General features: G+C 40.7%; 1 protein-coding gene across 1 annotated transcript; it reads right to left on the reverse strand.

The window, feature by feature from the left end:
* Positions 1–2,206: 2,206 nt before the first annotated feature.
* LOC129729420 (uncharacterized) lies at positions 2,207–10,413 on the reverse strand. Its single transcript, XM_055687979.1, has 2 exons — positions 9,842–10,413; positions 2,207–2,335 (listed from the first exon to the last, which is right to left on the reverse strand). Exons 1-2 carry the CDS (start codon positions 10,411–10,413, stop codon positions 2,281–2,283), a joined length of 627 nt encoding a protein of 208 aa, XP_055543954.1. The 3' UTR covers positions 2,207–2,280.
* Positions 10,414–15,112: the final 4,699 nt, after the last annotated feature.

The following is a 15,112-nucleotide window of genomic DNA, read 5'->3' on the forward strand; positions in this document are numbered from 1 at the left end:
TTTTTTAACTCTCGATGCACATAAGTTGCTGTTTTATTTGAATAAAATAAGAATATTAACACTTCATGCACATGACGATTATTTGGCATTAAGTCATAAATTTTTACTCAATAGTATAGGACACAACAATAAAATTAATAAGATGTCAAAGCAGGTGCCATCTATTGGCAAATAGCGAGAACTTGGTTGTGCACCTAATAGCTCAAATTAAACAATTTTCAAAAATGTCACCAATGAACCAGTGTAAACACGTAAGGCGATGAGATTACTGATAATAATTGTTTGATATGATGAAACAATTTCATCTGTTTAACCTATATTTTCTCGATTTCAAATAATACCAAATCCATAACAAAATGAAACCAAGAGAATACTAATTTTTATGTATCTGTGATAAAAATACGCCACATAAAACCATCTCCGAGGTTACAAAATTATATTGAATACATTTTATGACAGGTTGCGATGTCCAATTTGACCGCTTCCATCAGCGATAATCCATTAGTGTTAATTTCCATCGCTGCTATCGCGAGATTCCTATACCACAGCAGTACACTCTTCGAGGCGGGCTTGCACCGCGCATAAAAAGCTCAATTTGCTCTCGTTGTCATAGCAGCTGCCCGCGGTCACGTTACTTTAGCTTGAAACACGACCTTGTGGTTTATATGCAATTAGAAAAATGCGGTGAACAAACGACGGTGTGCTCTCGTATTCGCGATCAGAATCTTAATGGCCACTTTTACTCGGTCATTGCTAACCATCAAACATCAATTTCAAATGGTGGCCTATGATACACTTTCGCCTTCCCAAAAATTACCAGTGAAAGCAGTACATAACAAGCATTCAAAAAATTATGTTCGAATTAGGAACTTTATTGCTTGACGAATTCGCTTGACGCCTTTTCAGCGAACATCCTCCAGCTAAATGTCGATCGTAACTCCCTGTAACGTTACTCATTTCAATCTCATGTTGTAACCATCCGAGGAAGAATAATAAAATAAATAAAACAGGAATCAAGATTGCAATTTTCCGTCCCACACATTTCACTCGACATCTCCGCTGTCACCCGTTCGGAAACGTTCTTGACGATTGTATTTCATTGCACTTTGAATGGACTCGACGCCGACGACACCGAAGCCAACGGAACGGTTCGTCCGTTGCTGGCCTCACGAAATCCCGCAATCGTGTCTCTGCCCGCCGAAGGGACGCTGCGAGAACAAAAAAAAACATATTTACTGTTTATTTTATTTTCATTTGAACCGACAACCGACTGCTGGTTCGGTTGCTGCTGCTAGTTGTTTTCTTTTTGTTCCATTTCAATTTTCTTGCACACCGAATGTGACTGGCAGGTTCGACAGCAACGTACATCACGTTCCCAAATGCCCGGGTTGCCCATTCTCGGACAATAATTTCGACGAGTTGGAACCATAAAAATGCCCTAACCCTTTTCTTCTAGGGTGGCACGAAGTGCCCTTTCATTTTCCGCTTCTCTTCCTTTCACCAACCTAAAAGTCTTCCTTCCGGACGGGTTTTACCGCGTGGCTGGGGTTTCCGGTTTTCCGGTGTGACTTTATTCTTTCAATTTGATTTCCCGGTTGAAATCGGTCCGAACGTTGAACGGGGGAAATCGTTCACACGGCCCAGCAACCGACAGAATCTAGATAATTTTCGGGACGGTTTTTGTTCACTCGATTACTAAACCGAATTGGGTAAATAAAGAAATGTTGGATTGAGAAATTTACCAGTATAAAATAAAATCGGAAACAGTGAAAACGTAATTCAATCAGTTACGGTTGGGATGCATGGCTGGTCAGGTGTTGGAAAAGTGGAAGTAGTTTTTATGGTAGTTTCGCGTGTGTAAAAAAGTCTTTCCGGAAGTGTCCAAACAATATTATGCAATTGCACTCAAGACTAATTATCATCAGAGTGCAGGCACTGACGCAATGGAGGACAGACCAATGGAGGACAGTTTTCCCCCCATCAACAAAAAAGAAAACTGTTTGTTTCGAACCCTTTCGAAACATCAAAGACAGTCTCGCTTTGTATCGATGATACTTTCACTCATCGGCTCCCGGAGGCTACACAGAAGATTATGCAAAGTGCAGAAGCAGCACAGAACAAACAGCACAACAGCACAACAGAGAGCAGAAGAAAACAAAAAACACACAGACAAACATAAATCAAACATTTCAAAGCAGCTTGTTTGGTGAAATCTTTTAATTGATTCGAATTTATGCTGGTGAGGAAGATTTTCCGGCGCTCGGCAATGCGCCCGCGGGTTCACTTGCGGAGCAGCGCTTTGATGGCACGATCCGAGAGCAACGGTTTCGATTTCCTGCAGCAGAAGTCCGGGTCCGGGTCGAACGGTAAACATCATGTCGAGAGAGAGAGAGAGAGAAGAAAAAAGGATAAATTAAGATTGACTCTTATCGGGAGTGCATTCGATGTGGCAGCGAGAACGCTAGCAATGACTGGTGTGTAGGATGACCAATTTTTCCGATTGGGTTTTGGTGAGGAGGAGCTGGAGCTTCCAAATTCAATGTTTACTTTTAGTAAATAATTCATTTGAAGTTTCCGATTATAGAGGGTTGTTTTAAATGGAATTTGAATGTCTACCCCATCTTTTTTCGTTCTCTCTGTTCTATAATCTTTTAATACCGAAATATGAGATAAAATATGCATTACGTCTGAGTAGGGTAAAGCATTTGTTTCTTAATTAGTTTCTTAAACATTTTTTAACAAAGTCCACTGCGTTTTCCTGTTTTTCAAAAAATGTATGTTTCGTCCTCAAGAGAGGTTGTCGTGTTTAAAATTGCCCAGCAGAAAATCTAAGAAGAATTATGAATCAATTAAATCCGCTTAGCCAAATAACAACCATCTTACCGAAACACGAAAAACAGCAGTATCAGAAAAATAAGCAATACACTGGTCGACAAAATGAAAAAAGTGCACCACAAAAGCTTCAACTGAAAAAAAAATGAAAGATTATAGATATTCAACCACTCCAACCATGTATTTTGGTGCCCCTAGCCATCACCAAAACGCATCAACTTACGTGAAAGATCGCATAGTAATTGTTAGCTGGGTTCGTCGCTTTTCAAGACAACTCATTTAAGTCTCTGAAAAAAAGTTAGTGACTAGGGACACCAAAATTCACAGTAATGGTTGAATAGCTGCAGTTTTTCCTTTTTTGCGGTTTGAGCTTTTGCAACGTACCTGTATTGACCAGTGTTACCATCGCAGGTGGACAATTCAAAATGTTCTAAGATTTTATTCATTTAACTAAGCTTCCCTTAAAACTTTATTAAATTTATTGTTTTGACAATTACAGAAAAAGTTATAGACAAAAGAAACTGATTTTAGGGTGGGAGTTTCCACAAAAAACTATATTTTGTCGTGTCCAACGTACAGATAGGACATCGTAGTATTTAACAATTTTTTTTTCTTTTAAAATTTTCCACAACTTCGCTGAAGAAAGCAATCTGGTGTATTGACAATTGAGAAAAAGAATTTTTTTATCTAACTGTTAGGTGGATTGATCAAAAAACCGAAAACGCCAAAAGTAGGGCCTTGTTCTATGAAACAATTTTACCGAAGACATTGAATACATAAAATCAAGTTTTCACAGTCAAATCTAAAACCATTACTATTTTTCGAGTTTGGACCACTGTGCACTGTGGGAATTTCAAATAAATCTTTCCACCAATTGTAAATGTAATGGAATATAATATTTGGAATGTTTAGAAACTATTTTGTTATTTATTTCATAAAATGGTGGTTGGAAAACTTGCTTTACAATAAATGTTTCGTTGTTTTCATATCACTTTATTTGTACTTTACGATCTTCAAATGGGTATTACCCAAAATTGTACCGTACGACGATTTTGAAATTTTGGACAGAGATTCAGGACATTTGGTGCATTTTTTTATAATAATGGTCTGTGGAAGCACCGTGGACCTACTTTTCATAGATATGAAAAAGTTTTTGCTTCCTAGGCGTCTCGACACTCGCAGATCCGCTTCAACCTGGTCAAGCTACCTATCACGTAGGACCTCTCTTTTTCTGGTGTCGGTGAATTAAACCGATTTCACCGCATTGTTATCCGGCATCCTCGCGACATGTCCGGCCCATCGTAGCTTCACGACCTTCGTTATATGAACAATGGAAATCTCTCCAAGTAATACCAGCAACTCGTGATTTATACTCGTGTGCCACTCTCCGCTTTTAGTTTGTACTCCACCAAATATTGACCGCAAGTCTTTTCGTTCAAATACGGACAATGTGCGTATTTCTTCTGTAAGCAGCGTCACGGTTTTAAGACCATAGGGAAACAACTGGTCTAATTAGGGCTTCGTACATCGTCAGTTTCGTGCGGCATCATATGCTCCTTGATAGGAACGTCCTGCGAAGGCCATAGAAGGTCCGATTTACAGCTTGAATATGTCGTTGGATCTCCTCACTTGTGTTATTGTCAGTGGTTACTAGAGATCCCAAGTATACGAACTCATCTACTACTTCGAGTTCAACACCGTCCATGATTACCTTTCGTGGGAGGCAAATGTTGGTTCCTCTCGAGCCTCTCTCTCTTCTATATACTTGGCTATCGACGTATTAGTTTCTCGTCCAACTTTTCCAATCTCCACTTTTAGTTTGGCAAAGATTGCCTCCGCCGTCGAAAAAATTTCTCGTAATAACGTCGAGGTCGTCTGTAAAGTTGACTACCTTTGCAGAAAGTCGTTCCTCTCGTTATGATGCCCGCTCGTCGGATTACTCTCCCAAGAGTAATGTTGAACTGAACAACGTACAGGGTAATCCATCCCCTTGTCTCAACTCTCTGCGAGCTTCGAAGGGATGCGAGAGTGTTCCCGATACGTTCACCCAACACATCACACGATCTAAGGTATTTCTGATAAGCCATGCCAGTTTATCCGAAAAATCGTAGTCGTGCATTATTTGCACACCTGGTCAACTGTATCATACGCTGCCTTGAAGTCCACGAAGACGTGATACATGGGCACGTTTTACACCTGGCATTTCTGAAGGGCCTGCTTGATGCTGCCCTAAAAGTCCTTTTGCTAGAGTAAAAAGATGGCGGAGCAGAATTTGGGAGAGGGTTTTGTATGCGGCGTTGATCAACGTTATGCCACGGTAGTTGCTGCATTGTAACCTTTCGCCTTTTTTTATAGATGGGGCACACAACTCCTTTCATCCAACACTCTTCTTCCCACATCCTGTAAACTACACAGTGGAGTGCCGTTGCTAGTGATCAAGTGTCCCTCCTTATCCCCACACACATCTGGTTTCAGTGTGTAGCCCTTACGGTATTGGCTTACTTTCTCGAAACAGCCTGAAACAGTTGCTCCAACTCTTCACGAGCTCTTTATTCTTGCTGGCGTTTCTTTCAAGTAAGTCAAGTAAGTCATGAGTCAAGTAAGTGCGAGTAATCCTTGGCAGCCTGCGAGTTGTGCAACGGTGTTGCCGTGAGGGTACGAGTACTGCTACTAGGTGGTGATCTGAGTCTATATCCGCACCCAGAAGGGAGCGTTTGCAAAACTGGACCGCCTAGGATAGAATCATATTTGACCAATCGAAAACGGAGCATCAAACTAGAAACTTCCGAATCTGCGCCATTCAAATTACTCCGGAAATTACTCCGGTATCCCTCAAGGAAGCAACCTGGGGCCATTACTATTCTCACTATTTTTCAACGACGTCTCCCATGCTGTTCCTCAAGGTTCAGGATCTCACTTCAAAATTTCTTGGCTCGTGAAGACACCAGACGATTGCCATAAGCTGCAGAAGATCAAAGATATCTTCGCAGACTTCGTGTGAGCTAAACATTCCAACCATAAGCGTGAAGAAGTGTATTGTTATATCGTTCACTAGGAAAACAACACCTGTTCACTGGGACTATCGCATTGGAACTGAGGCGTTGGAAAGAGCTAAGAACTTGAAGGCTTCTGGTGTCTTGTTGGATTCCGAGATGAACTTTCGTGAACACTATGCCTACATTATCAGTAGCGCCAGTATAAATCTGGTATTTATTTTCCGAGAAGGCTTTGAATTCCGTGATCTCTATTGTTTACGCTCACTGTCCTTCAGTTTAGTGCAATCCATACTTGAAACAGCAGCTATAGTCTGGAGCCCTTTTCACAACGTCTGGATCAGTAGAATCGAGAGAATTCAAGCGAAGTTCGTAAGGTACGCCCTGCAATTTTTATCTTGGCAAAACACTAGCGATCTTCTATCTTACGAAAGCCGTTGCCGCTTTCTGGGTATGGATACGCTACAAAAGAAGCGAAAATCCTGGGGACCATTTTTCTGACTAATGTCCACTAAGGAGATGTAAGTGTACCATGGATTCTTCCTCAGATTAACCTAAACATTATCCATCGGCCAATGAGACCTTCGAATCCAACAACATCGGACAGACTATTCAATTATTCATATTATCATGACTTCAATGTTATTATTATAGTTTTCCATGATCGTGTAACGAATTTTACCTTCTAACCATCCTTAGTACGTAAGTGTTCATGTAGATAAATATGTCCGATGAATGTAAATAAAATAAAATAATAATAATCTCCAGGTTTTGTGAAAATCTTTGCGTGGAAAAAAGGTGCTTCCAGGCCTCGGAAGCTGCGAAGTTGATTCATCGTTGGCTATTGTCGTTCATGTCGATGTGTAGGCAGTGAGGTCCTATCACCGGTCTTACATCACTTCCCTACCAACCTGATTGTTTATATCGACAACGATCTTGATTTTGATCAACGTTCTTGATGTCTTGTTGCGAGCAGCTGTCGCATGTTGTTTTCGTTGATGATGCCGTAGTTGAAGAAACAACTCTCAATCCTCAACAAACACATCCTTTCGTCGATCGCCTTCAAGTTGATCATGAGATCCTGCATTTTCCTAGCATACAAAATCCTGTTCCCAGCTCGTTGGTTGCTCCATCGCTTTGGCAGGCCTGGACCTTGCCGCCACGAATTCTCTACACCTTCTCACCTTTGCGACAGATCTCCTGCAGAACCACGATGTCAGCCGCTCGCTCAGGATCAGACGCTGTTGTGAGCCGCCTCCAACCTGGAAAACAGACGCACAGAAACGTTGGGGTTTTCTCCGAGGAAGTTAGCCCCTCTTTCCGTTCCCTGCCGAGGTCCCATCGTTCATGTCCCACCGCGATCTTCGAGCGGAAAGTGTTGCGAACCATCTTCGGTGGATTGCAGAGTTGCTTGGAGAGCCATCTATCGTCCACACCGCCAGGATTGGCAGGTTGCGGTGGGCTGGGCATGTCGTAAGGATGTCGGACGACAGCCCGCTGAACATGGTTCTTGAAATCAATTCGTCAGGGACGAGACGGAGAGGTGCACAGCGGGATCAGGTGGAAGACGACCTACGGACACTACGCAGACTGCAGATCTTGCGAACTGCAGCTATGGACAGAGTGGAATGGAGACGACTTCTACGTACAACAAAGGCCACACTACGGCTTGGGACTTTTTGGTAAGGCAAGGTAAGTAAGTGCGAAAACGGACCTCGGATTCTCTTGTTCGTCTCCAATGAACACTCCGCGTCGAACCATGTTGCATGTAGCTACTGGGGTCGTGCACAGCATTTCTTGCGCTGTGCTGCAGACCGTATCGCTAATGTGCCTCCACTGTTCGTTTAGGTTACCAGCCGGTATACCAATCTGCCACCAAGCAACATCTTCGTCAGTAGATAACCTCTGGATATCTAACAGTATTCTCCCTGAAGTTTACGTATTTTATACGTTAGCCAGCCCGGCATATCATTTCCATCACGAGTGATCTGAGTCGAAGTTCGGGCTTCGGAAGGACTCCACATCGATGATGTCTGAAAAATGCCGACCGTCTACTAAAGTATAAGCGATTTGATGGCAGGCTACACCATTAGAGGATTGTCTTGCGTGTTTCTGGATATCATTTCGTGAAAAGTAGGTGCTACAGATTGCGGTGAATTTCACCAATATCAGGTCATCCGAACAAGCGGTCCCTGATGGGCCTCCACCTAATGATACACTTGATTTGTTTCTCTTGTATGACGAAATCGACGCACAGTGTTGTAGTTTGCTGATCTCGTACACTAAATTAATAGTGTCCTCACATTCGATTTTGGCTAGAACACGGGATAATAACAACCCTAGTAACAAGTACAAAAAAAGGTTTATGAGAGTCAACAACAACAACAGGCTATAGGAAAAAGGCTCACAGAAGAAAATGTTCGCTGGATTCAAAGTTAGATGGATTAAAAAATAAATTATTTTCGTGGTAGGTTTTGAATGATTTATTCAAAGAGCCGTCATGTTGACAAATTCCACTTTCTGAGGAGTACATGGCAAAATCTTTTGGATTTTGGATTTTGGACCCTCAAAAATTATTATTTTCGGAATCAAGATGACAACTTATGAATTCAATATGACGACTTCCGGTTTTTTTTTTTTGGGAAATCAATCATATATTCTGCAATATGGATATTTTTGAAATACAAATTAAGTTGACTCACCAAATTTCGACAATAAACTGCAATTTTAGAAAAATCCTCTAGTTCTTTCCAGTTTTGCTGATTTCGGAATCGATATGACGCAATAAAATTAAATTTGCTGACTGACTTCACAAAGACAGAGTGAGAGTGACAGAGAGAGAAAGTAAGTGAGAATGAATAAGAGAGTTTATAAAAGAGAGTGAGAGTTAGAGAGAGATAGTAAGAGAGAGAGAGAGAGTTAGAGAGAGAGAGGGGAGAGTGAGAGTGATAGTGAAAAAGAGAGTGAGGGATTTACAGAGAGATTTAGAGAGAAATTTAGAGAGAAATTTGGAGAGAAATTTAGAGAGAAATTTAGAGAGAGAGTGAGAGAGATAGTGAGAAACAGAGAGAGAAAGAGAGAGAGAGAGAGAAATTTAGAGAGGAACAGAGAGAGAGAGAGAAAGAGAGAGGAGAAATTTAAAGAGATTTAAGAAAGAGAAAGATTAAGAAAGAGAAAGATTTAGAAAGAGAGAGATTTAGAAAGAGATAGAGATTCTCAGGGACTAATGAATAATGGCATCCTTTTGCAGTTCAAATTATAACGCATAATAATGATAGTAAGAGATATTTTGGACCATGGGCACTGGAATCGGGATTAAGGTTGCGTAAAATCACGTAAATTCTAAAATCCTTGGGAAATGGTAATTCCGAAATCTGCGTAAAAAATCATGTAAAAGGAGCGCGTTGATTAAATAAACCGCGTAAATTCGAAATGCAACGCAAAGTGAGGTCTTTAATTCTCATATAAATTCGTCAATCGTAAGAATTTTTTTCACTAAAGAGGCTTTCAGCTTAAAGCTGGTTCACCTCTATGTCGTAAGAAGCTTTTATCAGCTAAACACTTTCAGAAAAGACAAAAGCGAAAATTGGTATTCCTTGCCAATGCCGATGAGTAAATCGAATGAACGCACTCGAATGGCTAATGCTATATTATAAGTAATAAAAATAAAAGATCCACTAGAAAAAACTGAAAATATTCACAAAACAGAATGATAATTTTCTTATATTAAACTTATTACCGCTGTTCTTTGAAATCGAAAACAGGTAATCTTTGTTCAAGATAAATCATAATATATAATAATTAATCAGTAAATATCTTCAAGTTCTTTTGTTTTAAAACTTTTCCAAAATGTAAATAAAATTGAATTAACTATGGAGAATCTTTTATCCAACCACCTAATGATTGGCTCGCTTTTACAATAAACCATCACTCAGGGAATTCAAAAACCCACTCGAAAAAAACCAGCTCGGTCACCCTACACAACCTAATATCGCTAGTGTCTAGCGGTGTGGTACCTTTTCAATTTGAGTATGTCCTCCCCGAGCCGGACGGCTTGCTGGTCTAGCTGGAAGATATGTTCCAGCTCCTGGATGGTGGCGGTGCTGGCGGTCGCCCGGGAGTCAAGTAATTTACGAGCCCCGTGCCGGAATCGGTCGATGCAGGCTTCGATTTCAACGCGCATCACATCGAGCTGCACTGGCGTGAGGACACCCTGCTGAAGGTACCGCTCGGTTGCCTCGGCCAGCTGAGTGCTGAGGCACAGCAGAATGTAGTCGATGTATTTCCACCGGATTGCGGTTCTGGTACGAGCGTGAGAACTTTCCACCGATTCCAGGTGGAGAGCGTACAGGAGCACAGCCGATATGACGGTAATCGTGAGGACACCGAGAGCCATTCCGAATGGGAATTCAGCCAGACCTTTCCGCAGCTTCTTGAAGGATTCCGGGGTTTGGTAGGAGAGCCAATGAATTGTGAGTGTTGTGATGGCCAGCAGTAAACAAAGGAGAAGAACTTTTCGATAATTTTGAGTGAGGTAGCCGTGAAGACGACCAAAACAGGACGATACGAAACGTGTCACGCGAAACATTTTTGTAGACTGACACTCACGTACTGGTCTCACCAACAAGGCTACTAGATTTGTTTTGATTTTTCTTTTTTAGTCACTTATTGAAATCAATATCACTAAGATGTCACGTCCTTTGACAGAAATTGGCCGAAACGAAGTCGCTAAAAGCAACAAATTTGTGTCAATTTCTGGCGGTAAACTGTGCCACTATGTCATCACAGAAGCGCTAGCCAATAATACTAACAGTACGAAGGCTAACGAATATATCACTCGACGCACTTAAATTTTAGGCTCATGGCCGCTTCATGTCTGAAATATTAATGAGACTACCGGATGGCATGGACACACACACACGCGTCACTAACGGCAGCCTATCTTCTAGAGATTGTCCTCGCAATCTGCTAAAGGACGAAGTGGAACAGAAAAAAAGGTAACACGTACGTAATATTAGATAGTCATTCAGCTAGTTACATTTTTAATAGAAGAGTAATGGGCTTAGGCAATATGTGGTGACCAAGCAAGCCAATCGGCCAACGTGGCGGAAAATGGTGATGCCTTTACGCCCCATAAAAACACACTTAGCAATGTCCACTTCGGGCTGCTCCTGCAGGTATCGAACTGGGCAGCTGCTGCTGCTGGAATAGCGAAAATATCGTGTTAATTATCGCCACAAAGTACAATTTATTGGCCATTGATTCGTTTAGGTTGCGCACGTGACACGTGCGTGACGAATGTGCAACCTAGTAATATTTCGGCACGGGGGTTATTAGATTGCTCGAAATGTTAGTGATTAACAGATTCGGTGTTGACTGTGCCAAGGAATTAAAATGAGGTATGCTAGTTATCTCTAAGGTTTTGCCGTTATTACGCTGCTATCCTCCGATAGGAGGGCTTTTTTGTTGCAATGGCTTATGTGAAAATAATACTTTCATTTGTTTTGACTCAAGTATTGGATCAAAACAAATGAAAGTTTTATTTTAACATGAGCAAGAATCTTTGAACGATCCAATCATTCGTAAAACTAAATAAAAATTCAATTTTCATTGATAATAACGCTAATGAATTGATGTTTATTTCAAAATCTCAACAAAAATTTAAATAAGTATTATTCGATGAACATTTTGACATTTTTGTGTACCCAAATCCACACTCTTAAAAAACTGTAACATATTCATACTTATTTTGTGTTGCAATGTTTTTTGTTAAAATCAAAAATTTATTTTTTTTTAAATCAATAATCGTAGTTTGTTTCATTTCAGAGATCAGCGAACTGTAATATTTTACTGTAATAAATACTAATAACGCGATTCCCAAATACATTTCACAATTTTTCTTATCATTAATAACTGGTAAAGTTTTCGAATTATCTTCCTATTAGCGCCTTGCTATCTTCGGTCGTTTATTTATTTGTGCCTCCTTACTGTACCAGATTAATTGTTTGTGCCCATGAGGTCAGGCTTTTTTTTTTTTCACCATAATATAATCACTATTCCTGTGTATAAATTACCAGACGCACGAAAGCTTCTCGTTCTTTTTCTGTTGACGCACCTGTTGACCTGGTTTTCCCGAATCCTGTCAAACGTCAGTGTATTGACGTTCTGATAATAACTCATTAATTCCGAATCGTACAAATTATACATTTTTCTTCTGATTTTGCAATTATCAGAATTGGGTTCAATTTTTAAACTCGTTTGCAGTTTAATTTTTTTCTTCAGCACCCCAATCTTTTTGGTATCTGACAACTACAGCCTCAATGCTCTAATTGTCAGATACGGTAAAAAATCTGGAACTGCGTGTGGATTTGGGTGCCCGTAGTGAGCTCGAAAGTTCGTCGAAAGGCCGCAGAGTAATTGATCGCTGGACTTGTCGTTTCTACGTTTGCTTACGAGAAAACCTCATTGAAGTCTCTGAAGACTTTACGTACTTCCGTCTGGCCTAGTGGCACCAAAACTCACAGGAACGGTTAGAAAGTTTTAATCTTTTATTGTTTGCCAGTTTGAGCCCAAGGGAAGAGACGAACCCGGCGATCAATTACTCTTCGGCCTTTTGACGAACTTCCGAGCTCACTACGGGCACCAAAATCCACAAAAATGGTTGAAAAGCTATAATTTTTCACTTTTTTTTCAGTTTCAATAATTTTTTCCCGCGATTTTCATGTTGATGTGCAGATGAAATTTACAGAATGCTATTCAGTGTTTTTCGATGTTTTCAGCAGACATCCGTAGTCTTTAAATCCTGGGCAGGTGATTGGCGTCATAAACTATATTTTACCTGAGTGGGAGCGTCTCGGATAGGCTGTTCAAAAAAAAAATCACAAGAAGGTTGTATGCAAAGCCACGACCGCAAGGTTGAAGTAGAATACTTTTACAAGAAAGATAACCTGGCTGCTTGCGTGTCAGTCATTTTTTTAGTGAATAAACGTTGACAGTTCATTGGCAGTATTGTAATTTCTTTTTGTCTGATATTTTGAATGAAGTTCATTGGATATTTTTAAATTTTGTGCAAATGAGAAGTTTAAGTGCTGCCGAATTGTAATATGCACATTTAACGACATCATTAAACTGGAACGGAACAAAGGCTACGGTTATGCAGAACGCGAATGCCGGCGCGATGCGATTCGCCTTACCGTGGTGAAATGTACAGCTCTTTTTAAGGCGAAGTAGAGCTATACATTTCAACAGATTTCGTCTTGCCGAATCGCATCGCGCCGTTATTTGCGATCTGCATGACCGTAGCCAAACACTAAGCGACGCAAACACGTAGTAATAGTCAGAGTATGCATGAAGATGAAGATAATTAACTTTGGATTAAAGCGCAAAACGAGAAAATATTAACTCTTCAAATAATCATTTGTGTTCTTCAAATTTCAGTTGTTCAATTTAATATCCGATGAAATGTTTGTTTATTATCTGATGAAGCTCTTATATAGGCCAAATGATGCATTCCCAATTTACTAGGTCCATAACTCTGCCGACCGTGCTTGGGAAAGCGCGGTACAACGACCAATCAGAGGTCGAATTTTGTGTTTTGACAAGGCTTAAGGGTTTTCAATAGTACAATAGTTCGAATGATAAAATTGCAATTTCATGCATTTGGTAGGAATCTTAAAAGATTTTCTAATCGATTGCTGCAAAAACGAAGGAAATCCATCGAAAACTAACGGATTTATTAGCATTTGAAATTTTTCTCACTTTTTTCAGTTTTAGATTTTCATTTTACATCCCTATGTAGCCGAACTTCCTGAGAGAAGTATTCTAATTCAAAATTAGATCTTCATTTATTCATTTGTTGTCCTTATAAGGACAATTGTTCAATTTATCATAGGATGTAGTGTTTATCTTACATCTCTGTGTTACCTTGATAGTGAGGACTAAGGCGCAAGGTCAACACAATGAGAAAGGTGTTTTCACATTGAAAACTAGACACGGCTTCACTGGAGGAAGTGTTGGCAAATGCATCTACCGCTAATACCACCGCTATCATACGAAAGCGCGTCGTTTCATGTGGGGAATATCAAGAACGAAAAATGACGCGCGTCTAAGCATAACCCGAACTGTTTCGCCGTGCTGCTCCCATTTACCTTTACATCGGCCTCAGGGAAGTACCGGCTGCATCTGCATCTATCGCTGAGGCTGTCACTATACTGCTATTGGTACCAAAAGCTATTAACTCTTCAAATAAATGTGTTATTTGTTCTCAAAAGAACAATTGTTCAATTCAAAATCGGATTTACGCAATCGCATCTCTGTAATATTACCGACAATAATATTCTTCTGAACAAACTGATACAACTTTCCCATTAGGCCTCTGCCATAATAGACGCGAAAAGCGACGCGAACCGATTCGCTCAACTGTAGGTTAATGTACAGCCATCAGTAGAGCTGTACATCAACCTACGGCCGAGCGAATCGGTTCGCGCCGCTTTTCGCGTCTACTATGGCAGAGGCCTTAGAGAAAGTTGCTGGCTGATGTATTCACTTCATGCAAGCCTGCTGCTGATGCTTCCCGCTACCACACTGAAACAGCATTTTAGTGAAGAGAGTGTCGTTGCATCAGCTGAACCTGCTACTATCGATGCTGATATACCCGCTGCAACAGCTACGCTATGCATAGCCATGCCACAGTTGAGGCCGCTATACGCTGGCCCAACTGCTGAGCACCTGCAACGCTATCCGTAGCCATGCCACAGTTGTGGCCGCCATTGGTATCCGCTGTACCTGCATCTGCTGGCCCTGCTGCTATCGATGGTGAGATCCGCTGAAACTGCTACACTTATTCGCAGCCATGCCACAGTTGTGGCCGCTATCCGCTATCGATGGTAGCCACTGCTCGCTCCCGCTGCTGCTAAGGGAGGACTGCTGTCGTCGCTGTTTAGAACTACTATGAGCGGCTTCGTTTTTTTTTTTTTTTTAAGTTTATCTGTATTTTTATGCATTTGTTGGGTATCTTACATGTTATTACAAAGTTCAAGTGATTTACATTACTGTTTACATCTTTGGTGCGTGAGTTTTGGTTACTGTTTTGCTATCCTTTTTTAATTACAGAGAATTTTAATCCAAAGTTGACCACTTTGGTGGCGTTTGTTTGAAAAGGAAACTACTTAAGACTACTATTTACAGCTTAAATCTAACTTAACCTACTATATACAAGCCGTTTATTAGAGCGTATTCTGAGTGCTGACATTTATGTACAAATTTAGTTTTGGTTTCTGTAATTTTGG

Source organism: Wyeomyia smithii, chromosome 3 (genome assembly GCF_029784165.1).
Source record: "Wyeomyia smithii strain HCP4-BCI-WySm-NY-G18 chromosome 3, ASM2978416v1, whole genome shotgun sequence".
NCBI lineage: Eukaryota > Metazoa > Arthropoda > Insecta > Diptera > Culicidae > Wyeomyia > Wyeomyia smithii.